At 46.1% G+C, this 24,687-nt stretch overlaps 2 protein-coding genes across 3 annotated transcripts in view; both read right to left on the bottom strand.

Annotated features, from left to right (window-relative positions):
* Nucleotides 1-3,924: 3,924 nt before the first annotated feature.
* Nucleotides 3,925-7,086, bottom strand: LOC150068836 (methyl-CpG-binding domain protein 3-like 2B). Its single transcript, XM_090329216.1, has 2 exons — nt 7,048-7,086; nt 3,925-4,521 (listed from the first exon to the last, which is right to left on the bottom strand). The coding sequence occupies exons 1-2, from the start codon at nt 7,084-7,086 to the stop codon at nt 3,925-3,927; spliced, it is 636 nt and encodes a 211-aa protein (XP_090185342.1).
* A 9,743-nt stretch (nt 7,087-16,829) lies between these two features.
* Nucleotides 16,830-24,687, bottom strand: part of Insr (insulin receptor) — a 74,466-nt gene continuing 66,608 nt past the window's right edge. For both annotated transcript variants that reach the window (XM_090341785.1, XM_090341786.1), the window contains exons 16-21: nt 23,145-23,389; nt 20,561-20,671; nt 20,297-20,456; nt 18,965-19,094; nt 18,334-18,468; nt 16,830-17,370 (exon numbers count right to left, since the gene is read on the bottom strand). In XM_090341785.1, coding sequence (XP_090197911.1) covers nt 17,010-17,370; nt 18,334-18,468; nt 18,965-19,094; nt 20,297-20,456; nt 20,561-20,671; nt 23,145-23,389 — 1,142 coding nt within the window. In that variant the 3' untranslated portion in view covers nt 16,830-17,009. The remainder of the gene's footprint in view (nt 17,371-18,333; nt 18,469-18,964; nt 19,095-20,296; nt 20,457-20,560; nt 20,672-23,144; nt 23,390-24,687) is intronic.

The raw sequence follows: 24,687 nt of genomic DNA, 5'->3' as shown, positions 1-24,687 counted from the left end.
TTGTTTTTATAAACACATTTATGTCCATGACATTCCCTCCCCCTCTCCCTCACAAAGTAAGCCTCATGTTAATATCCCCACAATGTCAAGGCAATGTATTTATTATGATTTGCTCTGAAGAACCGTCAAATGGTCATCAGAGTTCATTCAAACGAATGCAATGTGGTGATGCACAGCTATAATCCCAGACCTTAGGAGGATCAAGAGTTTGAAGGCAGCCTGCACTGTTACAGAGCAAGACCTTGTCTCAGGAAGCAAATTAATGCTAACAACTTGCACCTTAAGCTATCAATAAACTCTGTAATCAGAAGGGATTTCTGAACAATTCTTGAGTGCTCTAGTTCATCCTGATGCTGATTTGCTAACATCTCTGACTCACTTCTTTCCAAGTGATCTTTTTCTTACATACACTCTAGGTTATCTTTTCCTGTATTTCTTTCTATGCTCTGTGGCAAATACCAGTAACCTCTTATCCAGTGTCCATTCTCTCTTAGTTATTTGCTTACCAAAAAAACAACAACAAAAAAAAAAACAATGCCTGGTCACTGCTGGAATAATTCACCAGCGCCCCCCCCCCCAAAGTCCATACTGGCTGCTCAACACCCCCCCACACATGAGAGTACTTTGACTGAGTGGATGTGGGTGAGTATATGGGTTAATAGTCTCTCTGAAATTCCGACCTTGAGACCTAGGCTATGAAGGTGTGTGTGTGTGTGTGTGTGTGTGTGTGTTCACATGCAGGCACACAAATGCATGAACCTGTGTGTCAGTAGTGAGGCTTGAACCCAGGGCCTGAGCACTCTCCAGTCAGGTAGGAAAGTCTGAGATTCTGATCTCCAATAAACCACCCAGAAACCAGAAGTGGAACTGTGGCTCAGAGTGGTAAAGCACTAGCCTTGAGTACAAAAGCTCAGGAACAGTGCCAAGGTCCTGAGTTCAAGCTCCATGACTGGCAAAAAATCCCAACAAAACACTGGCTCTAAGTTGGAGAGAACTCAACTCTGCAGACAAAGGTGCCTCATGCCTTTAATCCTTGCTACTTGGAAAGCAGGGAGTAACAGGATCAAAGTTCAAGGCCAGACCAGGCAAAAACTACATGAGAACACCCTGCCCCTATCTCAACTAGTAAAAAGCTTGGTACGATGCCTTGGGCCAGGAGTTTAGCCTAGTGGTAGACTGCTTGCCTAGCATGCATGAAGACCTGGGTTCTATTCCTTGATACCACATACACAGAAAATAAAAGCAGGAATTGGTGTGTTGGCTCATGTTGGCTCAAGTGGTAGAGCTCTAGCCTTGAGAAAGCCCAAGAATGGCAAAAAGAAAAAAAGAGCTTGGTACGTGCTTCACACACCTGACACCCAGTTATGCTGAAAGCATAAATAGGATTGTAGACTGGGCTGCTCTTGCCATAAATGTGAGAGCCTGTTCAAAAACTGGCCAGAGGAGGGGGGTGAAGCCATATCTCGAGCCAAAGAATCTGCCCAGCAAGCCTAAAGCCCTGAGCTCAATCCCCAATATCTTTAAAAAAAAAAAAAAAAAGGTTCTGGGATGGAGGTCAGGGTTACCATTGAACTTGAGGTTCTCTTCAGGAAGTAGCGAAGGCCTAACTGGCACTCCCATCTTGATCAGAGGCCTGAACACCCCATTGGCCAAACCCAGATGCCACAAGACAAGGTTAAGACTCTGTGGTTCATATTCAACTGCCTAAGTGCGGCAGGACAGAAAGCAGATGCACTAGACAGAAGATATCTGGACAGATGATATATAGTCCTATCTACCTGAATGGGAAGCCATAATTCCAGCTATGTGAAAGATCCGAGAAACACAATACAAAGCAAGCCAGGGCAAAAGCACAAGATCCTAACTCAAAACAAAAGGCCAAAAGGCGAGATGTAGACAAACCCATACATAGAGGGGAAAAGAAGGAAGGAAGAAGTAGAGATTTTGGGGTTTTTTTTGGTTTTTTTGGTCAGTCAGGGGACTTGAACTTGGCCTGGGCAATGTCCCTGAGCTCTTCAGCTCAAGGCTTCCACCCTATCCCTTGAACCAACAATGCCACTTCGGGTTTTCTAGTGGTTAATTGGAAATAAGAGTCTCACAGACTTTAGTATGACTTTAATGCCCAGGCTGGCTTTGAACTGCGATCATCTCAGCCTCCTGAGTAACTAGGAGTACAGGCATGAGCCACTGCCTCTTTTTAAGGCAGTCCTGGCAGGCCAGGAGGAGGAAGATGGTCTAAGTTGGAGGAAATATCAGGATTAATAGCTATAGAAGGTTGAAAAGAGAAAGTGTACTAGTATTGGGACTTCTTGAATTCAGGGTCTGGGCACTGTCCCTTACCTTTTTCACTTAAGGCTGATGCTCTACCACTTGAGCCACAGCTTCAATTTCAGATTTTAGGTGGTTCTTTGGAGATAAGAGTTGATTGATTTCTAGTCTTTATCCTCGGAACTCAGTCACTAGAGTAGCTATGATTATAGGTGTGACCACCCAGCATTCAATTGGGCATGGTCCCCTGAGGTTTATTATAATGCTGGGATCTCTTCAATCTATCTAGTGGATCAGATTAACTTCCCAAGACCACAGATAGCACAGATAGGTTGGTTATTTTCCCCCCTTTCATTTTTTTTTCCTTTTCATTTTTTTCTTTCCCTTCTGGGTGACTTTTTTTTGGTCAGTCATGGGGCTTGAACTCGGCCTTGGAGTTGTCTCTGAGCTCTTGAGCTCAAGGCTACCACCCTACCCTTGGGCCATAGGGCCACTTCCTTTTCTGGTGATTAATTGGAGATAAAGAGTCTCACAGGCTGGCTTTGAACCACAGTGCTCAGATCTCAGCCTCCTGAGTAGCTAGGATTACAAGTGTGAGCCACTGTGCCTGGCTCTGGGTGACATTTTTTTTTAACTCCACCAAGATGCAGTTTGTGGAGTTTCTTGCATAGTTAATTCCTTTTATGTAGAGGAGTGGGAAGACCAAGAATCCTGGACTTAGGGGATAGTGTATAGATAGGGGAGGAGAGGGAGGAGAGGAAGGTGGTGACCCTGTTGTCTTGGTTGTCTCAGTGGAAAAAAAAAAATGTCACCAGAGGTGGCATTGGTTAAGACTAATGTAATCCTAGCTCCTTAGGAATCTGGTATCTGAGGATCGAGGTTCGAAGTCAGCCCAGGCAAGAAAAGTCTACCACTCTTAACTCCAATAAACTGCCAAAGAGTCTAAAGTAGAGCTGCTGTTTTAAGTGGTACTCTGCTAGCCTTGAGTATAAAAGCTCCATGACAACACTCAGCCTCTGAGTTCAAGTCCCAGGACCAGCACAAAAAACAAAACTAGGTAGATAAGTAACTCTTATAGAATTTAATTGTTAGCAAATGAAAACAATCTCAGGAGTACATATCATCTCACTCTTAGATGTAAAATGTAAATGGGATAAGAAACATAAGCCAGTAGAAGGTAATGCCTTTCATATAAGGTGAACAAAAATAATTATAAACCAAAATTGGGACGATTGCAAGAGTTCCTTTCTCCACATGTAAAAACCTAACCCCACAACGCAGTCACACATTTTGATTTTTGCCTTTAAAACAAAAAAAGTTTAATAATAGTTGAGAGGGCATGGGACCAGGTTAAGGGCAGGGCTGGCAATAAAAGACAGACGAGGTATAGCAGGTCGGCTCAGGCCTGCCATCCTAGCTTCTCAGGAGGCTGATATTTGGGGAGCAGAATTCAAAAGCCAAACTTGGACAGCAAATTCCAAGAGACTTTCATCTCTAATGAAACACCATAAAGCCAGAAATGAACATGTGGCTCAAGTGGCTCAAGTGAGTTTTTTTATTCAAGGCTGTGCTCTAAGGAAGAGCTCTCTAACACATGCATGTGTAAAATGAGCTGAGCCAAGGACCTTTTCCATTTTGATGAAAGTTCCAGGCAACTCATTTCAGGTCTCCCTCCTCTCTGATCTTCTCTATCTCCCTGGCCAGGCTGTTGGCCTTTAAGGCTTCAGCCAATCTCTTCCTGGCTTGCTTTACCTTCTCTGTCTGTCTCTGGATATCCTGAATAGTCGCTTGCTTGAAGAGAGGCAGCCAGGTAGGGCTTTCATTGGGGACCGGCACTCTCTGATGTGGAGGTTGGTTTGAGGGCATTGGGTGAATGGGCCGATTGTCAATTCCAGTTTGTCCCTGAGGTTTATGATGAGGACTCCCCCAAGACTCGAATAATAAGGAATTCACAATCTCAAACGGAAACAAAAGCTGTCCGTCACTGCTGTAGACCTGCAGGCCGTGCAATCTCCGGAGCCCACTCTGTTGTGACTTCCCCAGATTCCCTAGCATCTGCTCCTTTCCTCTGTGTCTGACTTTGCTGCCCGGATGAGATAGGATTTTGGTCACGGATTTCTTGAAGATACAATTAGTCATCCTTACAGGCAGGGTAGTGCAGGCCAACTTGGTTTTCTGCTGGCCCCTTGAGAGAAGCCCGGCTTTCTTCTTCCTCCGCAAAGTGTCTGGTAGGATACTCCTTTTCATCTTCCCCTTGAGCAAACAAAAGTTAGTGTGGGGGGGGAGGACAGAAATGAATCCGATGGGGGATGGAAAGTCTCAGCCATGGAAATGTGTGTCTCTCTCAGTTATCTGGGAAAGCTGATTTATGATCCAGGTTTGGGGAACCCAAGCTAGTTTTGGGTGTAGGCATCCCAGACAGAGCTCATCACTTCCTAGTTGCCAGCTGTGGCTGCTTCTGCAGCCTCTCCTCCCTCTCTCCTCAGCTGTCTTGGATAGCCAGTGCAGCAAAGTCAAGTGCAAACTATTTGTCTCCATTTCCAGGAGGATGTCACCCCTTTCTCTATTCCCTGTTGGATTATGTAATGATGGCACAGCCCACCCCCCCACACCCTTTACTGAGACCCAGAGGTCACAGGCTTTCTGTGGAGGGATTGATGCCCAACACTTACATTTGTATATGACACAGTGACACACGCCTGTCATCCTAGCTACTCAGGAGGCTGAGATCTAAGGACCATGGTTCGAAGCCAGTTCAGACAGGAAAGTCTATGAGACTTAGCTTTAGTTAAAAAGCTAGAATTGGCCCTGTGGCTCAAGTAATAGAGCATCACTCTTGAGAGAAAAAGTTACAGGGACAGTGCCAGAGCCTAAATTCAAGCTCCAGTACCAGCACAAAGATTAAAAATAATTGTATGCAACTCATTGAGTTCTTCCTTGTGGGGAATGAGAGACATCAAACTACAGAGTCCCTGAACTCTGAGTCTTCCTGGCAATGTAAAGAAGAAACCAGAACTCAATTACAGCATCATTAAAAAACTAAAAGATAAGCGCCTATAATCCCAGCTACTCAGGAGGCTGAGATCTGAGGATCGGAGTTCAAGGCTAGCCTGGGTAGGAAAGTCTATAAGAGTCTTTATTTCCAATAAACCACGAAAAAGTCAGAAGTGGAGCAGTGGCTTAAGTAGTAGAGTGTTTTTCCTTGAGTAAATAAAGCTCAGGGACTGTGCCCAGGCCCTGAGTTCAAGCCCCAGGACTAACACACAGAAATTAATTTGGTCTGGGAGAATAGCCTAGTGGTAGGGTGCTTGCCTAGCATGAAGCCCTGGGTTCAATTCCTCGGTATCACATACACAGAAAAAGCCAGAAGTGGTGCTGTGACTCAAGGGGTCTAGTGCCAACGTTGAGAAAGCCCAAGGACAGTGGCCTATCCCTGAATTCAAACCCCAGGGCAGGCCAAAAAATTAAAGATCCAAGGATGATCTGGTTCCCAAATCACAGAAATTACCATGATTTCAGAGATTACACATTCCAAATACTTAAGCAAAACCAAAAAAAATTACTGAATGATGACAGTATGAAGATAGATTTCTGTGTAAGTACAATTTCTTTTGTTGTTGTTGTTATTGGTCATGGGGCTTGAACTCTGGGCAGGGGCGTTGTCCCTGAGCTCTTCAGCTCAAGGCTACTGCCCTACCCCTGGAGCCATAGTGCCATTTCTGATTTTCTGGTGTTTAATTGGAGATAAAAGTCTCACAGACTTCTAGTGCTTGGGCTGGCTTTGAACCACGATCCTCAGATCTCAGCCTCCTGAGTAGTTAGGATTACAAGCGTGAACCACCATGCCTGCACATAAGCAGTAGAGCTAATTCAAGTAAAATATCTCTACATCTGGAGATGTCCATGACTTGATTAAGATTTTTTTTTCCTTCATATATTTCTCTGAAAAAGTAAATAGGTTTTTTGTGCTTGTCCTGGGGCTTGAACTCAAGGCCTGGACACTCTCCCAGAGCTTTTGTGTTCAAGGCTGGCACTCTATCATTTGAGCCATAGCTCCATTCTAGCTTCGAGGTATTTCACTGGAGATAAGAATCTCATGGCCTTTCCTGCCTACAGTGGCTTTGAACCTCAGTCCTCAGCTCTCAGCTTCCTGAGTAGCTAGGATCACAGGTGTGAGCCACTGGCACCTGGCTGCTTCCTGATAAATCACATGGAGAAAATGGGAAGGCTTACTCCCTTACTAGATGTAACCAGAACTTGCTTCTGACTTAAAGGACTTAAGCCACAAAATGTGCCAGGTGAAGTATATCTTCTTCCCAGTGAAAATGACCTTCCCGAGAGATCAAGTCACCCTATAGCCACTCGGTCACTGTCTCACTCAACTAGAAGCCCCAGAGGGCTCCATCTTAGATAAGAGTCAATTATTAGTCATCACCCAGCAACCTGCATTTCAGGGGGTACCACCTTCAAAAAGCATCAGACAGGGCTGGGAGTTTGGCCTAGGGGTAGAATGCTTGCATAGCATGCAAGCATGCATGAAGACCTAGCTAGGTTTGAGTCCTCAGTACCACATACATAGAAAGAACTGAAAGTGGTGGTACTGTGGCTCAAGTGGTAGAGCTCTAGCCTTGAGAAAGCCCAAGGACAGTGCTCAGCGTTCAGGCCCTGAATTTAAGCCTCAGGACTGGCAAAAGCATCTGACACTAATCTGGGGGTGGGGGGAAGAGGGGGGGGGAGAGAATTGAAAGGTTCTGTTATCTCTAGGAAGCATGTACTCACCAGCAAAGGTTGACTGGAGTTTTCCTCAGAGTCCACCATGGCCACAGAATTCCTTTGGGCTTCACTCCTGAGAGGGTCAGAGTGGGTCCCACTTGGAAAGTCTTCCACACCTCTTCATCAGCCTCTCTTTTATATAGGAAGAGGGCTGGATAACTAGAATCTGATAATCCAATCACAGCAGAATTTGACTCCATGATTAACCAACCCACTAGTGAAGACCACACTGGCTAGATAAATCCATCAGCAGATAATCTGCAAAACACAGGCTATTTCATATCCTTGGCTTTTGAAGACTTAAATCTGTTTACAGAAACTGGGTGCCACTGGCTCACACCTGTAATCCCAGCTACTGAGGAGGCTGAATCTGAGATTCGTGGTTCAAAGCCAGCTTGGGCAGAAAAGTCCTAGTGAGACTCTTATCTCCAATAGACTACTTAAAAAAGCTGGAAGTGGTGCTGTGGCTCAAATGGTAGAAGACTAGCCTTGAGCACAAAGAGGCCCAGGGGCAGTGCTCAGGTCCTGAGTTCAAGCCCTAGGGCCAGGGGAAAAAAAATCTTTATACAGAACCAAACAACAACAAAAACCTGTCAGGGGTTGGGAATGTGGCACAGTGATAGAGTGCCTGCCTAGCATGCATGAAGCCTTGAGTTCAATTCCTCAGTATCATAAACTAGAAGTGATACTGTGGCTCAAGTGGTAGAGCACTAGCCTTAAGTAAAAGAAGCTCAGGGACAGTGCCCAGGCCCTGAGTTTAAGCCCCAGGACTGGCAAAAAATAATAATAATAATAACCTGTCAGAAACTATTGGTAATAAACATTCTTAATGCATATGTGTAGGCAGAGGTAGTGTCTACAGTTAAGATTCCAGTTCAATTTTATTGACACTTCTAAATTTTTGTCCAAGTACTAGGACTTGAACTCAGGGTTTGGGCACTGTCCCTGAGCTTTTTCTGGTCAAAGCTAGTACTTTTCCACTCGAGCCACAGTTTCACTTTTGGCTTTCTGGTGGTTAATTTGGAGGTAAGAATCTCACAGACTACCTGCACAGGCTGACTTTGAACGGTGATTCTCTGATCTCAGCTCGGGTCACAGGTGTGAGCCACAGGCAACGGCTTGTTAGGTTATTCAGTTAGAAAAAAGGTCTGAGAACGAGGCTCTGGTGGCTCATATTTGTAATCCTACCTACTCAAGAGGCAGAGATCTGAGAATAGAAGTTCAAAGGTACTCCAAATAGGAAAGTCCAGGAATCTCTTATCTACCACGAACATCTAGAAAACCAGAAGTGGAGCTGATAGCCTTGAGCAAAATGTTTAGGAACCCATGTTCAAACCCCGTGACTGACCAACCAAGAAGAAGAAAAGGAAAATGGTCTGGTGTAGCTTAGTGATAGAGTACTTGCCTAGCCTGCATGAAGCTGAAGGTAGATCACCAGAACTGAAAAAAGAGAGAGACAGAGACAGAACAGAAAAAGAAAATGGAGAGACAGGAAGACAGATGGAGAGAAAGAAATGAAATCCTGTTTCAAATCACTATTAAAGAGATTGAGGAATCTTCAGAATCAGCAACTTTCTTTTAGTGTTTGTTTTCCCGTAAGTAATGGAAGCTGTTGGGGGCTTGGGGCTACTTGACACTCTAATTGGCAAGCTGTTTGACTTTTCATGACTCCCCATATAGTTTGATTACAGGAATCTTAGCCAAACAGACAGACAGACTGCTTTTGAGACAGCCTGAATTATCATGTTTGTAATATGAAGAAGTTTCATTGTGTTGTTTTTAACACTTGTAATGCTTTCTCTTTTTTTTCCTTTATTGTTGGGGTGATGTATAGAGGGGTTACAGTTACATTCGCCAGATAGTAAGTGCATTACTTCTCATATATTGACTTGTAATGCTTTCTTAGATAATTCAGCAGGTTCTTTTCCCTTGGGTCTTCTGCTAGAGAGGGCTTTTTTCTTATTTGTTTGGTGTATGTGAGTCCTAGGGCTTGAATTCGGGGCCTAATTCTCTTCCTTGGTTTGCTTGCTTTCTTTTCTTTTTTGTCAGTTGTGGGGCTTGAACTCTGGGCCTGGGCGTTGTCCCAGAGCTCTTCAGCTCAAGGGTACCACCCTAATCCTTGAGCCACAGCCCCACTTTTGGTTTTCTGATGGTTAATTGGAGATAAGAGTCTCATGGACCAGGCTGGCTTTGAACAGGATTCTCAGATCTAACCTCTTGAGTAGCCACCATGCCTAGCTTGCTTGCTTTCTTTTCTTTTTTTTATTTCTCAAGGCTAGCACTCTTATCACTTGAGCCACAGTTCCACTTTCAGCTTTGTGGTGCTTACTTAGAGATAAGAGTCTCCTGGGGACTTTTCTGCCTAGGCTGACTTTGAACCATGATCCTCAGTCCTCAGAATCGCTGGGATGACAGGTGTGTGCCTACTAGCTTGGCTGGGAGTTTCAAGGGATGTCAGCATGACCTCTAAGCTCATTCATGTCCTCTGAGAGGGACAGGCACATGCTTTGCCAATCTTTTCGAGGAGAGGGAGTTTGGTGATGTTTTCTAAGCTCTGCAGATTCGCGGAGGCCATTCAGATATTTACCTCAGCCAATGAGCACTTCCATCAGAGAACAAGAAGGAGAGTGGATGAGGAGAATTTGTTCCTCACCATGATCCTATGAAATAAGGCTTGTCGTCATTGCCATCAATAACCATCATTCAGCATATCATCAGCGTAGGCTCCCAGGTGCTAGCCCCAAGGGACATTCTCCCTGTGTCCACGGCCTTGGCCTGTGTCTGTGCCAGTGGCCACGTGTCCCTGTGCAATGGTACAGTAGCAAGCACCACATACACAGCTTTTGGAAGGTGATTTCAGGTTAGCATTCGCCAGAGCTAACCCCTGGCGAATGGGCAATCTCAGCCACCTCAGCAATGCCTCCCATACAGCACTGAAACTATGAGGGAACAGCCCACTCAGTCAGGCCCTTATATAGAAGAAATGCAAGATTGATCTGGGGCTGGCTCCTAGCTCTGGGGTAGAGCACTTGCCTGGCATATGCAAAGGTCCTGGGCTCCACCCACAGCACGTGAACCACTTCCATTCTGAAGTCCCATTCCTGTTGTGTCTATATAAAGAGATATCTGTGTTCCCATGTTCATCGCAGCAAGGAACACACGTGTAATCCCAGCTACTTGGGAGGTGGAGATCAGGAGTATAGATCATGTTTTCTTGAGGCCAAAGCAAAAAGTTAACAAGACCCCATCACAACAAGTAAGTCGAATGTAAAAGCGTATGTCTGTCATCCTAGCTACAAGGAAAGTGTAAACAGAGGGATTACAATCCAGAATGGCCTGCCAAAGGAAAAAGAAAAAAAAGACTAAAAGAAAAATGCTGGGGGCATAACTCAAAACAAGACACACACAAACACCATTGATGGTAGAATGGTAGTTGCTAAGAAGCTGGGGAGGGTGCTCAAGGAGGGAGAGAAGAAAGGAAGACATTTTGAAGGATGGGTTACTAAAGGTCACTTAGCTAGAAGCAAGAAATGGGATGTCACTACTCCACAGAGTGAGTATAGATCACACCAAGCGGCACATTTCAGAAAGTTACAAGGATAGCGAGGTGCTAGGGACGCATGCCTGTCATCCTAACTATTCAAGAAGTTGACCTGAGGACAGAGGTTCAATGCCAGCCTGGGGCAGGAAAGTCCATGAGACTCTTATCTCCCATGAACCACCAAAAAAGCCAGAAGTGGAGCTGTGGTTCAAGTGGTAGAACTCCAGCCTTGAACAAAAAAGTTCAGGGACAAGGTCCAGGCCCTAAGTTCAAGTCCCAGGACACACACACACACACACTCTCTCTCTCTCTCTCTCTCTCTCTCTCTCTCTCTCTGTCTCTCCCTCCCTCCTCCCTCCTCTCCTCCCTCTCTCTCCTCTCTCTCTCTCTCTCTCTCTCTCTCTCTCTCTCTCTCTCTCTCATCTCTCTCTCTCTCTCTCTCTCTCTCTCTCTCTCTCTCTCTCTCTCTCAGACACACACACACACACACACACACCACAGAGTGACAGGTGGAGAAATCTAATTCCTTATTGGCCCACCACTCTCTATTCAGCTTAAGGAAATTTGCCCAAAATTAGGTTTCCATGCCAGGCCCTCTCAGGCCCTCATTCCCAAGGAGACATTAAAAATAGTTCATATGAAAATTTCTAGCAAGGCACTGATGGCTCACATCTGTAATTCTAGCTACTCAGGAAGCTGGAATCGGGGGGACTGAGGTTCAAAGCCAGCCCAGGCAAAAGTCCCTGTGAGATTCTTATCTCCAGTTCACCACTCAAAAACACTAGGAAGCAGAACTGTGACTAACGTGGTAGAGTGCCAGCCCTAAAGAAAAAAAGCTAGGACAGTGCCAAAGGCCCTGAGTTCAAACCCCACGACTGCAGAGGAAAACAAAAGGGGGTGGGGGGGAAAGAAGGAAGAAAGGAAGGAGAAGGGAGGGAGGAAAGGAGGAGAAAAGAAAGAAGAAGGAAGCAGAGAGGGAGGGAGGAAAAGGGGAGAAAGGAAAGGGAAGAGGAGGGGAAGGGAAGGGAAGGGGGAAGGAAGGGAGGGAAGAGAAGAGGAGGGGAGGGAGGGAAATTCTCTAGCCTATTGGAAAGCATAAGGCCTGCTTCCTGCTGTTCCTGTATGGCTAGAGCCCACTTAGTGGTTGGACTATGAGGGCGGCCAGGATTTTCAAATAACATAGAAACCATGTGATAGTATTTATTCCATTTCTCTCTACCATGATGCCTTTACACAGGCTTTACCTGCAGAGTCCTCAGCTCTGTCTACAGCCATAAATGACGAACCTCCAGCCTCAGGTGGGCATGAGGCAGGTGGGACTTTCTCTCCTCAGAACTCACAATCATCCCTCAAGAGCGCTCTCTCTCTGCACACACACACACACACACACACACACACACACACACACACAAACACTTTTGTTTGTTATGGGGCTTGAACTCAGAACCTGAGCACTGTCCCTGAGCTCTTCAGCTCAAGGCTAGTGCTCTACCACTGTGAGCCCCTGCACCACTTCTGGCTTTCTGTTTGTTTATTGGAAATATAAGTCTTACAGACTTTCCTGCCTGGCCTGACTTTGAACTGTGATCCTCAGATCTTAGCCTCCTGAAGTAGCTGGGGTGACAGGTATGAGCAGGCTCTAGATTCTCTTCATAACAAACCACCCCATCCCAAATTCACCAACCCACTCAGACCAGCGCACATCACACACACAACCCCACCAAGAAAAATAAATGAGTACTGTCAGATAATTTATTCAGAATTTTAATATAAACAAGTAATTATTCCAATATTTTACATGCAGAACAAAATTTCCAAGACTCCCCTTTTCCCTCCCTGAGTCCCCCCTCCTTACAAAAAAAAAGGCATATTCTGTACATGGTGCTATTTTGTCTCTTGGAGGAAAACTTTTTTAGTTGTTAAGAAGAACTGAATTTGAGGGTGAGTTTTGTGTTTCTGAGTTGTCTTTTTCAGAAGCCATGGAAGCTTTGATCCCTGTGGTTGGTGACACGCAGGTCTGAGATCCAAAGTGTCACGGGTAACTTTTGACACCTTGACACAGTACTAGAGACCAGACACTGACACACATGCGTGGATATCAGCTCATTTTTTGTGGTGATTTCTGGTCTCTCCCGTCTCAAATAAGACCCAGAACCCCTGATTCAGAATGATGTATGTGTATATATATATATATATATATATACACACATACATATATATATATATATATGTAGTTGTGGCCCACACCCAGATCAAAGTTTTTTGTTTTTGTTTTTCCAGAGACACATTCTACAACCTGATTGGTGAACATTTATGCTCAGAAAGCCATCTTCTTGGGAAGCCTTGAAAGCATATTTTTAGTCAAATCCCATCATACTCCTGTGTGCATCTCATCTATCTGGTGTAAATTAAGATGCTGAAGAACATTCTGGAAGATTCTTCTGAAAAGGACATGAATCTATGTATACCATTATATAGAAAACCATCTCTTTACCCCATGCCCAACCACAAGCATATTTCCTGAAAAGCCTAAGGTGTTCTGTCTCTTTTTTCTTTCTCTCTTACTAGGTTGCATCCAAAATATACCCAGCCTCCCAAACATACACCTGTCATGAAGTTAAAGGATTATTGTTGCAACGAATCATTGACCAGGATCCTGTGTGTGGATCGTCGTGAGGGCGTGTTATATAAACAACCACTCATGTAGGACCACCCATTTAAGTGCCCATAGATCAATCCTGGCTCCAATCCTGCACTCTTTTTTTCCTCACTCTAGTCAGGTGCTTGATTCTGTAGAGAAGCCCCAGGGCCATCTTCCAGCTTCAAAATCAGAGCAGCACCAAGGACAGCTCTCAGTAGCCCCAACATTTCCTGAGAATCTGCTTGACGTCACACTGGTCTAGACAAGAGAATACAGTTTTGCTAATATTCTCTTCTTGGAGGAAGTTAACGGCTGTGTGGATTCTCTCCATGATGATTTAAACAAGTTAAAAGAGAAAAGAAAAACATTTTCTTATAATAGTGAGATGTCTTTAAAACAGACAGCCAGCAGAAAAGTGTCCATTAAAGCTGGGGTGGATGCTTCCTCTGGATTCCCACCCCCTTGTCATCCATCACAACAAATTCTTGAGATAGCTGGGTATCAATGGCTCACACCTGTCATCCCAGCTACTCAGGAGACTGAGATCTGAGGATCATGGTTCAAAGTCAACCTAGGCAGGAAGGTTTGTGAGTCTCTTCATCTCCAATGAATCATCAAAAACTCAGAAGTGGAGTTGTGGCTCAAGTGGTAGAGCACCAGCCTTGAGCAAAAAAAAAAAAAAATAGAAAGCTCAGGGGACTGCATGCTGGCCCTGAGTTCAAGCTCCAGGACTGACAAGAATGTGTGTTCAGTGCACTACTGGGTTGGAGATTTCCCAAAATTCCTTCCTTCCACTCCACAAATACAAGATGTTGAATTGGGTGTTTGAGCACAGTGTTCTCAGAAAACATCACTAATCTGAAACGGGTATGATCAATTCTCATACTCACTCCTGCCAGAGCCCTGGGGAGTCTGGGGACAAGTGGGATGCTGGCTCTGAGCCAGTAATTGGGGAAAAATCATCTCTCACTCACAGAAGTGGGGATGCCCAGTAACCATCACCTGACAGCACAGTGGAGGGATTTTTTTTTTTAAAGAAAAGTGAATTTAGAGTAGAAATATTAGCATGGCCAGGAGAAAAGGAATTGATGTTTACTTGGTGATGACACTTTCTCCATCCCCAACTCTCTCACTCAAAATTCCTGGTCCCAGGCTTTTGGGTTGTGTTTTAATATGCTGATAACACATTTTTTGCCTCCTCCCACCGGACATAAGCCAGTTCCAGTCAGAATTCTTTAGTCTTTAATATAGCCATTTTTGAGCCACATCCTAACAAACACTGAGGTAGACTTAGACTGTGCTGGAGAGGAAACAAAAAAAAAAGTTTCTTTTTTCATTACCCACTTTCACCTGTTTATTTTTCCTTGATAAAAATTTACATGCACTCCTTTTTTTTCTTTTACCAAAGTGATTTTCAAGAGTGATTTTTATATATTAAAATAAATACTTTCCCCTCCCCCCATACAAGAAAACCTTTCTGAATTAGGAAAAAAGGGGAAAAATGTGAAAATTGCTACGAGCACAGAATACAACCACTACAGGTTTACTACAAAAAAAAAATCGCTTAGGCCTATATGTGTGTCTTCACTGACGTAAAGACCCTCTTATATTTACAAAAGAATTTTGGCAGAAAATAATTCCTGTAACTCTTGCTTCTCATAGCCATCTACTGAGACTTCCTCACCATTTTGTTGGTTTGTTTTTAACATGCTGTCCTTTCTCGAATCCTACATGAGATAGCAATATGTGATTTGAGATCTGTGTCTACCTGTGTTCTTGGTGAAGCCTGGAGAGGGAGGGCTCGGATGTGGTCACTGTTCTCCAGCCACAGCATTTAAAAGAGGAGAAGGAAGCAAAGGAAACACAACGCACTCACTCCGGTTAAAAACCCATAGGCCACGATTTAGATGAACCCCAGACAATGAGTTCACCGCCTTTAGTACTTGAGCAGCTGCGGTGATTTTTTTTTTTCCTGCCAAGAGGAGATACTTGTGGATTCACGCCTACCTGGAAGTCCTCCATGGCAAAAAAGAAAAGAAAATTGGATTGTTTCTCCTCCTGACTTGAGTCTCACGGGGATAAGCACCTGAGAAGTGACCCTCAAGTTCCATGACTGGTCCTGGGGACAGAGCAGCTCCACCGGGCTGGTTTTGTTGTTTTCTTTTTCCTTTTGGGAGGGTGGCATACCCTTTTATATCGCTTAGTGTTCTCCAAGTCCATCCAGAAGAGGAAGGCAAGGAGCTCTCCAAGAACCGCTCAGCTCTAAATCATCAACCACCACCAGTTTATCCAAGCAGGAAACGGGGCAGAACAAATCTTGATATTCCAACCATTAAAAAAAAAAATAGAAAACTCCAGCTGCCCATTTTCCAACGTTGGGACCTCACAATGTCCACCGAAGGGTCAGCAGCGAACTGTGGCTTGATTCCCAGTCCACGGTGCCTTTCAGAGTCACTGGAGGCCACGCTTTGTTCCCCACTCTCCACACAGGCCAGACCCACCCACCCCTCCCCTTACCCGCAGGAAAAAAATTAATAATTATAATAATAGTAATAACTTAAGGAGGAGAAAGGTGGGGAGATTGCTTCAAAAATTACATAGGCTACACACACACACACACACACACACACACACATAAATCTCAACCCTCTGTCATCTCAGTGTCTCTTCTGTTTCCTTTTCTTCTTTTATTCCCTCTTTTGATGTTCTTCCATTTGTGGTTGTTTCTGTTCTGACTTGGTTTGGTCTCCCAATCGTTCCAAGCTCTTCTTCATTTCCTTCTGAACACATTGTCTTCATTTTTTTGTCATCCTGGGAGAGAGAAGACACCTGTGGCAAGACTCCCGGAAGGAAGTGTAGAGGTCACACTGTCCCAGTAAAGAAGAAGTAAGGAGAGGTAATGGACACCAGCTTGGACCTGGTGAAGAAGGCACAACCCTTCCTGAAAACCATTTCCAAAGGCCGGGCCGCCCAGTTTGAAACTCTATTGCGCGTGTGCAGAGTGCCCTAGCCTGGACAACCTGAATGCATCCACGCAGACGCATGCGCAGAAACAATGAGCACATCCACGCAGACGCATGCGCGCCACGTGCCAGGATGTCACCTCCTTTTGTCAAAAGTAAGAAAAGAGCAAAAGAGCAGCAGCTATTGGTCAACTTGAGGAAACTTGATTTTGTGAATGAGACGCAAAAATAGTCTTAAGAGTAATAATAATAAAATAAAAATCCTTCTCAAAGGCCCCACCCTGCAAAGTTTGGAATTTTCCTGGAGCAGGGTTGTTGTTTTCTCTCTCTTCCTTTCCTTTCTTTTTTTTGTTTTTGCACTTTGCTTTCAAACATCTGTCTCATAAACACAGTTTATCTCTTACAGTGTAAGCTCAGACACCAGCTAAGAAGGGGGAGGGAGGAGTTAAAAAAAAAAACAGATATTTTCTTGTCATCTATGAAAAAAGAAAAAAAAACACTATAGAAAGAAGAAAGTCCTGGTTTGAAATTGTGGGGGCCAAAAAAGGGCAGCAGCTGTGGGGAACAACCCCCCCCCACTGTCTCTGGGCTCAGAGTTCGCTTCCCCCCCACTCCCCCCCCCACACCAGGCAGCGATCAAAAGAGGAATAGAAAACACATCCCAGCGATCTCTGAGCCTCGTGTCACAGGGGGCAGAGTTAGGAGAATCCTGAGGTTTCTGGAGGTGTCAAACCCAGAGGTCACGGTGAGTGGGCACCCCTGCTGGCCCCCTCCCGCCCCCAACACACACACCAATACCCCTTCCCCTCTCGGGCACTGTTTGTTAGGAAGGATTTGATCTGGGCAGAGTCAGAATCCTCCCATTCTTCTTGCCTCCGTTCATGTGGGTATAAGGGATATGCTCGTCGTAACTCCGCTTCAGCCCCAGTGAGGACCCTCCGGCCTCCCGGCCCCCAGCCTCCTCCCTCTGACAGTGCGAGGAGCGATCCAAGGGGATGTTCTCCATATCCCCCTCAAACTCCAGCTCCAGCTCCTCATTCTCTGGCCCCTTGTTCTCCTCGCTGTGGAAAAAGGAAACTTCGGGAAAGCTGGGGTGCAGGTCATCTTTGAGCAGATTGACAATCTCCAGGAAGGTGGGTCGCATTTTCGGGTTGAATTGCCAACACATGTGCATCAAGTTGGTGCTGTGGGGTGGACAGAGGGGACGTATTGTGAATGAGCCTGGAGGCCCCCTCCTCCCCGACCCTTCCCCCCATCCAAGGGATCTCTTTTTAACTCCCCTCTCGGCCCGCCCCCCTCCTCCTGCAACCAGAACTGAAGAGATGGCAGGCATTCCCAACGGTTCTCAAAATAGGAATGGTAATTCTGGCAGGGCTGGGAACAGTCAGGGCCAAAAAAAGATTGTCTCATGTGAAAGCCATGCTCCGTGTGGCTCTGTCACCTGACACCTGCCTGGTCCCCTACACCCCCTGGCATTCAGTTCGTGCCATAGGCTTTCCTCCAGCCTGGGTGCAAGCTTGAAACGGCTGAAGCAGTGCCTGCCAGCAGCTCTAGGCTTAAAGGCCTTGGGGCTTGAACTCAGGGCCTATGCACTGTCCCTGAGCTGCTTTTGCTCAAGGCTGGCACTCTACCTCTTGAGGCACAGTGCCACTTCCAGCCTTTTCTGTGTATGTGGCACTGAAGAATCGAACCCAGGGCTTCATGCATACTAGGCAGGCACTCTACCACTAAGCAACATTCCAAGCCCAAGATAGTTCTTTTTGTTGTTGTTTTTGTGCCTGTCCTAGGGCTTGAACTCAGGGCCTGGGCACAGTCCCTAAGGTCTTTCACTCAAGGCACCACTTGATCCATGCTTCCACTGTCAGCTGTTTGGTGGTTCACTGGAGATAAGAGTCTCATGGACTTTCCTGCCCTCGGCCAGCTTTGAACTGGCATCCTCACATCTCAGCCTTCTGAGTTAGCTAGAGTGGACAGGTGTGAGCCACTGATGCCTGGCAATTTTCTTTTTTATTTAGTTAAACACATTAAAAACTGAAATTAAAAAAATTAAAACAAAAAATTTTTTTAAAGATACCACATGCAAACACAAAACACACAAACTTAAACCCAAATGAGTAAAAGGCACAACACCTCCCATGAGCACTTACACTCTCTCCGGACAATTGTCAGGCTGATCTAGGTACCCTCCATCCATGACGAATTTCAACACCTGTTCATTAGACAGGCCTTGGTAAGGTTGTTCAGCTAAACTGGTGATTTCCCAGAGGACCACACCAAAAGACCTGCAATGTCAATCATCAGTAAGTAACAGAAGCCACCACACACACACACACACACACACTTTGGTTTACTAGAACCCAGCTGACCAATGAACAAAATAATTCATCCTACAAAATTCACCAATTCCCTGAAGATTATTCTCAATCAGAACATAAAATATCCTTGGACAGAACACTCCCCATGCTTCTTTCTTTCTGCTGGTACTGGGATTTGAGCTCAGGACCTCATGCTTACTCAGCTGGGGCTATACCACTTGATTCATGCCTCCAGTCTTCCATTTTGCTGGTTAACTGGAGACTGAAGTCTCACAGACTTTTTGGCCTGGATTGACTTTGGGCTTGATCCTCCAGGTCTCAGCCTTCTGAGTAGCTGGGATTATAGGCATGAGCTACTCAAGGATGACAGGTATTTTTTTCTCCATCCCCTCCTGTCGAATTTGAGGGACACCAGGAATTCGTACCCAGCATACCTGTCTCCCAATCACCATGCACAACTCACCACATGTCAGAAGAAGCAGTGAAGACCCCATCTTTCAGGGATTCTGGGGCCATCCATCGTACAGGCAGCAAGCCTTTCCCCCCCTTCCGGTAGTAATCCATCTCATAGATGTCTCTGGTCATTCCAAAGTCTGATAGACAAATAAAAAGATCACATCCTCTCAGCCTGCAGTCCCCCATCCTAGCATCCAACATCTTGACTTCCCTAGCTCTCACAGGGTGACAGGAAGGCCAGCCACCAAGTGTGTGCATGGCCTAATCCAATGAGAACAAGTGTTTTTTTGTTTTTGTTTTTGTTTTTTGCCAGTGGTGGGACTTGAACTCAGGACTTGAGCCCTTTTGATCAAGGTTTGCACTCTATCACTGGAGCCACAGCTCCACTTCCTATTTTCTGGTGATTCATAAGCAATGAGAGTCTCACTGACTTTCCTACCCAGGCTAGATTTGAACCATGATCCTCAGATCTCAACTTCCTGAGTCGCTACAATTATTGGCAGGAGCTACTGGTGCCAGGCCCATCTTAACTTTGTTCTGTCTATATCATGAAGAGATCTTCTTCCCAGCTCTTTGATGAGTCATGTCATCTTGTTGATTTCAGTGCGAATACCTTCAGGGCTTTCTCAGCAGGATGACCTACGATGGACAACGTGCTCCATTCTAGCACCATTCAATATACCAGGCTCAAGCAGCTATGGAATCCCTGCACTGTGACCTCTACAATTAGCAGATGGAATTTGTATTAATTTCCAGGGAGATGGCCACATGGGACCAGGCGACACCCCCTGATCATACAGATCAAAAACTCCAAGCTAAATGGGGACAGAAAGAGCATGCTGACTTCCTGGGTAACAGGCACCTACCAGGTTCACACCCGAGAAAGTGAATGAGGGCATTAATAGATACAATTAGCCGGGCGCTGGTGGCTCATGCCTATTATCCTAGCTATTCAGGAGGCTGAGATCTGAGGATCGTGGTTCAAAACCAGCCCAGGCAGGAAAGTCTGTGAGACTCTGATCTCCAATGAACTATCTGAAAACCAGAAGTGGCGCTGTGGCTCGAAGTGGTAGATCGCAGGCCTTCAGCAAAAAGAGATCAAGAACAGTGCCCACGCTCTGAGTTCAAGTTCCATAACTAACATACATACATTCATACATGCATGCATGCATGCATGCAATTAATTGTTGTCTGGGACTGCCCACCCCCAGTTCCCTCCATTTGGTATTCTCAGAATAAAGTTTTAGAGTTCATGATGGAAATCATTCCTCACAAAATCAAGCCCCAGGCCCAGGCATTGGACACTGCAAAATAGAAAGAAAGAGCAAGAAAGATGCACCTCCAATTTTGACCGTAAAATCGTGGGCAACCATGCAGTTTCGAGCAGCCAGGTCTCGGTGCACAAACTTCTTGGCATTCAGGTAGGCCATGCCATCAGCAATCTCTCCTGCCATCTGGATCATCTCTTGTAGGGTAGGGGGTGGGCGACCTGGGTTATTCTGTCATGAGAAGATTGGGGGGGGGTGTGTGGAGAGGTTGTTGCGTTCAAGAACACGGGAAGCCAGAGTCAGGAGCCCAACTCGGATCTCTGGAGCTAGCTCACCTCGGCATCTGGCCTCAGGGATCGGAGGTAGCTCTTCAGGTCTCCTTGAGCCATCAGTTCCATCACCACCAGTGTAGGCTGGCCCTTGGAAACCACGCCCAGGAGACGGACCTGCAGGCAGGCAGGAGGGACTGATCACATAATGGTCTAACATTTCAGCACCCAGGGTCTGTCCGTCTGTCTGGGGCCTACAGCTCCCATCAGCCTATTAGAGTGAACTCAACCCCAATCTCCTAGTATAAACAGTGCCCCCCCCACACACAGGGCATCTCAAGGCTAATTTCACCTCCAGTGGCTCTTGCCTGTGATCCTAGCTACTCAAGAGGCAGAGGTCTGAGGCTAGTGGCTTAAAGCCAATCCCAGGCAGAAAAGTCAGTGAGACTTTGTTTTGCTTTGTTTTTGTCAGTCATGGGACTTGAACTCAGGGCCTGGGCTCTGTCCCTGAGCTCTTTTTCACTCAAGGCTAACACTATCATTTTGAACCACAGTGCCACTTCTGGTTTTTCTGGTGGTTAATGGAGAGAGAGTCTCCTAGATTTTACTGCCCAGGCTGGCTTTGATCCACGATCCTAATATCTCAGCCTCCTGAGAAGCTAGGATTACAGGCGTCAGCCACTGGTGCCCAGCTTCAGTGAGACTCTTCTCTCCAAAATCAAGAAAAATAAGTTTAAAAAAAAAAATGAAGAGAAGAGGGCAGGGAGTTTGGCCTAGTGGTAGAGTGCTTGCCTAGTATGCACGAAGTCCTGGGTTTGATTCCTCGCTATCACATACATAGAAAAAAGCTGGAAGTGGTGCTGAGGCTCAAGTGATAGAGTTCTAGCCTTGAGAAAGTCCAAGGACAGTGCTCAGACCCCGAGCTCAAGCCCAGGACTGGCAAAAAAAGAAAAAATAAATTAAAAAAAAAAAGAGAGAAAAGATGGAAGTGGAGTTTGGAACAAAAGAAGCTCACAGCCAGCGTCTAGGCCCCAAGTTCAAGCCCCTGGACCAGTATTACATATAGTCCCAATATTCCTGCATACACAAGGCACGCTTCCACCTCCATACCTCCGCCTCCATTTCCCCTTTGGTGAGTGCTCTGTCTCCTCCCAAGTCCACAGGGGCTGCTCTCTCACATTTTCAGTCTTTGCTTAAGTATCCCAACCACCCCCTTCTTTTTTCCTTTTTCCTATTTCCACTGCCTTTTCTCTAATACATAATTCACACATTGACTTAGAATCCATCTCGCCTGCCTGGAACCCAGTCAATAAGGGCAGAAATCTGTTGCAAGCCAGGGACACCAAAGGAATCTATGCATCCCCTACATTCTGATGGCAAGGATAAAAGGACACAGAACCCAACAAGAACACAAAGTCAGAAAAGTACTGGCTTCAGGTAGAAATAGAAAGTGGACTGCCATGGGGGTCAAGGGTCATATATGAGCCAAAAATGAGGGAAAAGATAGAAGAATCAGGAAAGCAGAGGAAGTTTAGAAAGAGATGGAAGATTCTGGAAAGCAATGGAAGACAGACAAAGACATGCAACATTCTAGAAGGCAATGGAAGATCCTGGGAAATGATGAGGGTCTGAGAAAGCAAAGGAAGATTCTAGGAAGTGATGGATGGTTCTGGGAAGTGATGGGAGATTCTGGGAAGCAATGGTAAGTCTAGAAAGCCAGGAAAGAGTCTAGAAAGCAAGGGAAGATTCTAGAAAGCAAGAAGAGTTTCTAAGAAGGATAGAAGATTCTAGGAGACAATGGAACATTCTGGAAAGTGATGGGAGTTCCTCAAAAGCAATGAAAGATTCTTGGGAGGCAAGAGAAGATTCTAGCAAGGGCTGGGGGGGGGAGGGCTAGAGGTAGTATACCTGCCTAGCATGCATGAAGGTCTGGGTTAGATTCCCCAGATCCACATACACAGAAAAAGCTGTAAATGGTGCTGTGGCTCAAGTGGCAGAGCACTAGCCTTGAGCAAAAAGTGTCCAAGGACAGGGCTCAGGCCGGGAGATCAAGCCCCAAGACAAAAAAAAAAAAAAAACAAGATTCTAGCAAACAAAGGATGATTTTTCAAAGTGATAGAAGAGTCTGAGAAGCTATGGGAAGTTTCTGGAAAACAATGTAAGATTCTAGACAGTGATGAGAGTCTTAGAAAACAAAGGAATATTCTAGGAAGTGGTGGAAGATTCTGGGAAGTAAAAGGAGATTCTGGAAAGTGATGAAACTCTAGAAAGCAATAGAAGATTCTTAAAAAGACAAAAAATCAAGGGGGAATTTTCTAGAAAGTGATGGAAGATTCCAGGAAGCGAAGGAAGATTTTGGAAAGTGATGGGAGATTCTCAAATGAGGGAGTCCAGAGAGCAGTTGAAAATTCTAGAAAGCCAGGGAAGGTGCTGGAAAGCGATGAAAGATCCTGGAAAGTGACAGGAGGCAAGCAATGGTGGACTCCAGAAAGCGAAGGGAGATTCTGGAAAGTGCAGGGATGGAGTGTGGCGGCCCCTTGCCATGTCCCCCTAGGCCCGGGAGGTCTCTCTCCAGGAGGACTTGGGCGCCCTATGCTCTGCACTCAGCGCGCTCTGCGCCCGGCCCACTCTGCGTTCAGCCCGCGCTCACCACGTGGTGACAGGTGAACCCCTTCATGACCGAGGCCTCGTTGAGGAACTCGATGCGCTCCCGCAGGCTGGCCGCCTCGTTGACCGTCTTCACCGCCACGCGGGTCTCTGCCTCGCCCTTGATGATGTCCTTGGCGTTGCCCTCGTACACCATGCCGAAGGAGCCCTGGCCCAGCTCCCGCAGGAGGGTGATCTTGTCCCGAGGCACCTCCCACTCGTCCGGCACGTACACGGAACATGGAAACACTACAACTCACTTATCCACACAGTATCACAACCCGCCCAAACACCATCCTCATGGCCCACAGTCCCCACCATCCCACCATCCAGGGGTCCACCCACCCATCCATGCACCCATCCATCCATTTATCCCATCCATTCACCCATCCATCCATCACCCACCCATCCATGCACCCATCCATCCATTTATCCCATCCATTCACCCATCCATCCATCCCATCCCATCCCATTCATCCACCCACCCATCCATGCATCCATCCATCCATCCCATCCCATTCATCCACCTACCCATCCATGCACCCATCCATCCATCTATCCCATCCATTCATCCATCCATTCACCCATCCACCCATCCATCCATCCACCCATCCATCCATCCATCCAAACCACCCGCCCATCCATCCACCCATTCATCCCACCCACCCATCCATCCATTCATTCATCTATACACCCATCCATCCATCCATCCATCTATCCATCCAATCATCCATCTTATCCACCCATCCATCCATCCATCCATTCACCCATCCATCCACTCATCTCCCACCATCCAGGGATCTCCACATTCACCCACCCATCCATCCATACATCCATCCATCCATCCATTCTCCTGCCATCTCTGGGTCCCTACACCCACATCCATCCATCCTTCAATCACCTAGGATAACTCTCTCCTTCCCTCCCTCCTTCTCCCTCCCTCCCTCTGTGCTGGCTTATAGCCCATCATGAAGTGGGCATCTATGCCCAGAGCTCATCTCATCTCCCCTAATCAGCCTGGTCCAAAATCCTCGCTCTACATGCACAGCCATGGTGGATCCCCAGCCTTCTACCCCATCTCAGATCCCCACTACTTCCCATCGGCTTCAATGGTTTGCCAACTGTGCCAAGGGGAGTGGGTGAGGAGAAGAGAGAGGAAGTAGGGTTTTAGAAAATGCCAACAAGGTATAGAGATTGAATATGCCTTCAGATCTGAAAATGCATGTCATTTCTATAGAGAAAAAAATAAAAACTTAGGAAAGTATATAACATGTCAAAAAAAAATGCCCCAAATACTTAGCAGTCCATCCCATCAAGGGATGGGTTCTATGAGACTTGCTTTGGCCGATGGGAAATAAGCCAAGATTTGGGAAGGGCCTTGCTCTGGCACGTCCTGCCATGGCTGGTAGGAATCTACACAAAAATCTCAGGCTGGACCCCAAGAGATGGGAGGGGAAAAGGGAGGCTCAGCCACCCTGAAAACCACCCAGCCTGTAGATACCCAGCCATGTCCAAGCCCTAAAACACTGTCCTACAGTTAGGCTTAA

Source organism: Megascapheus bottae, chromosome 1 (genome assembly GCF_031878675.1).
Source record: "Megascapheus bottae isolate mThoBot1 chromosome 1, mThoBot2.hap1, whole genome shotgun sequence".
NCBI lineage: Eukaryota > Metazoa > Chordata > Mammalia > Rodentia > Geomyidae > Megascapheus > Megascapheus bottae.
Note: the sequence above shows the minus strand (reverse complement) of the source record. Positions and strands in the feature narration are given on the sequence as shown.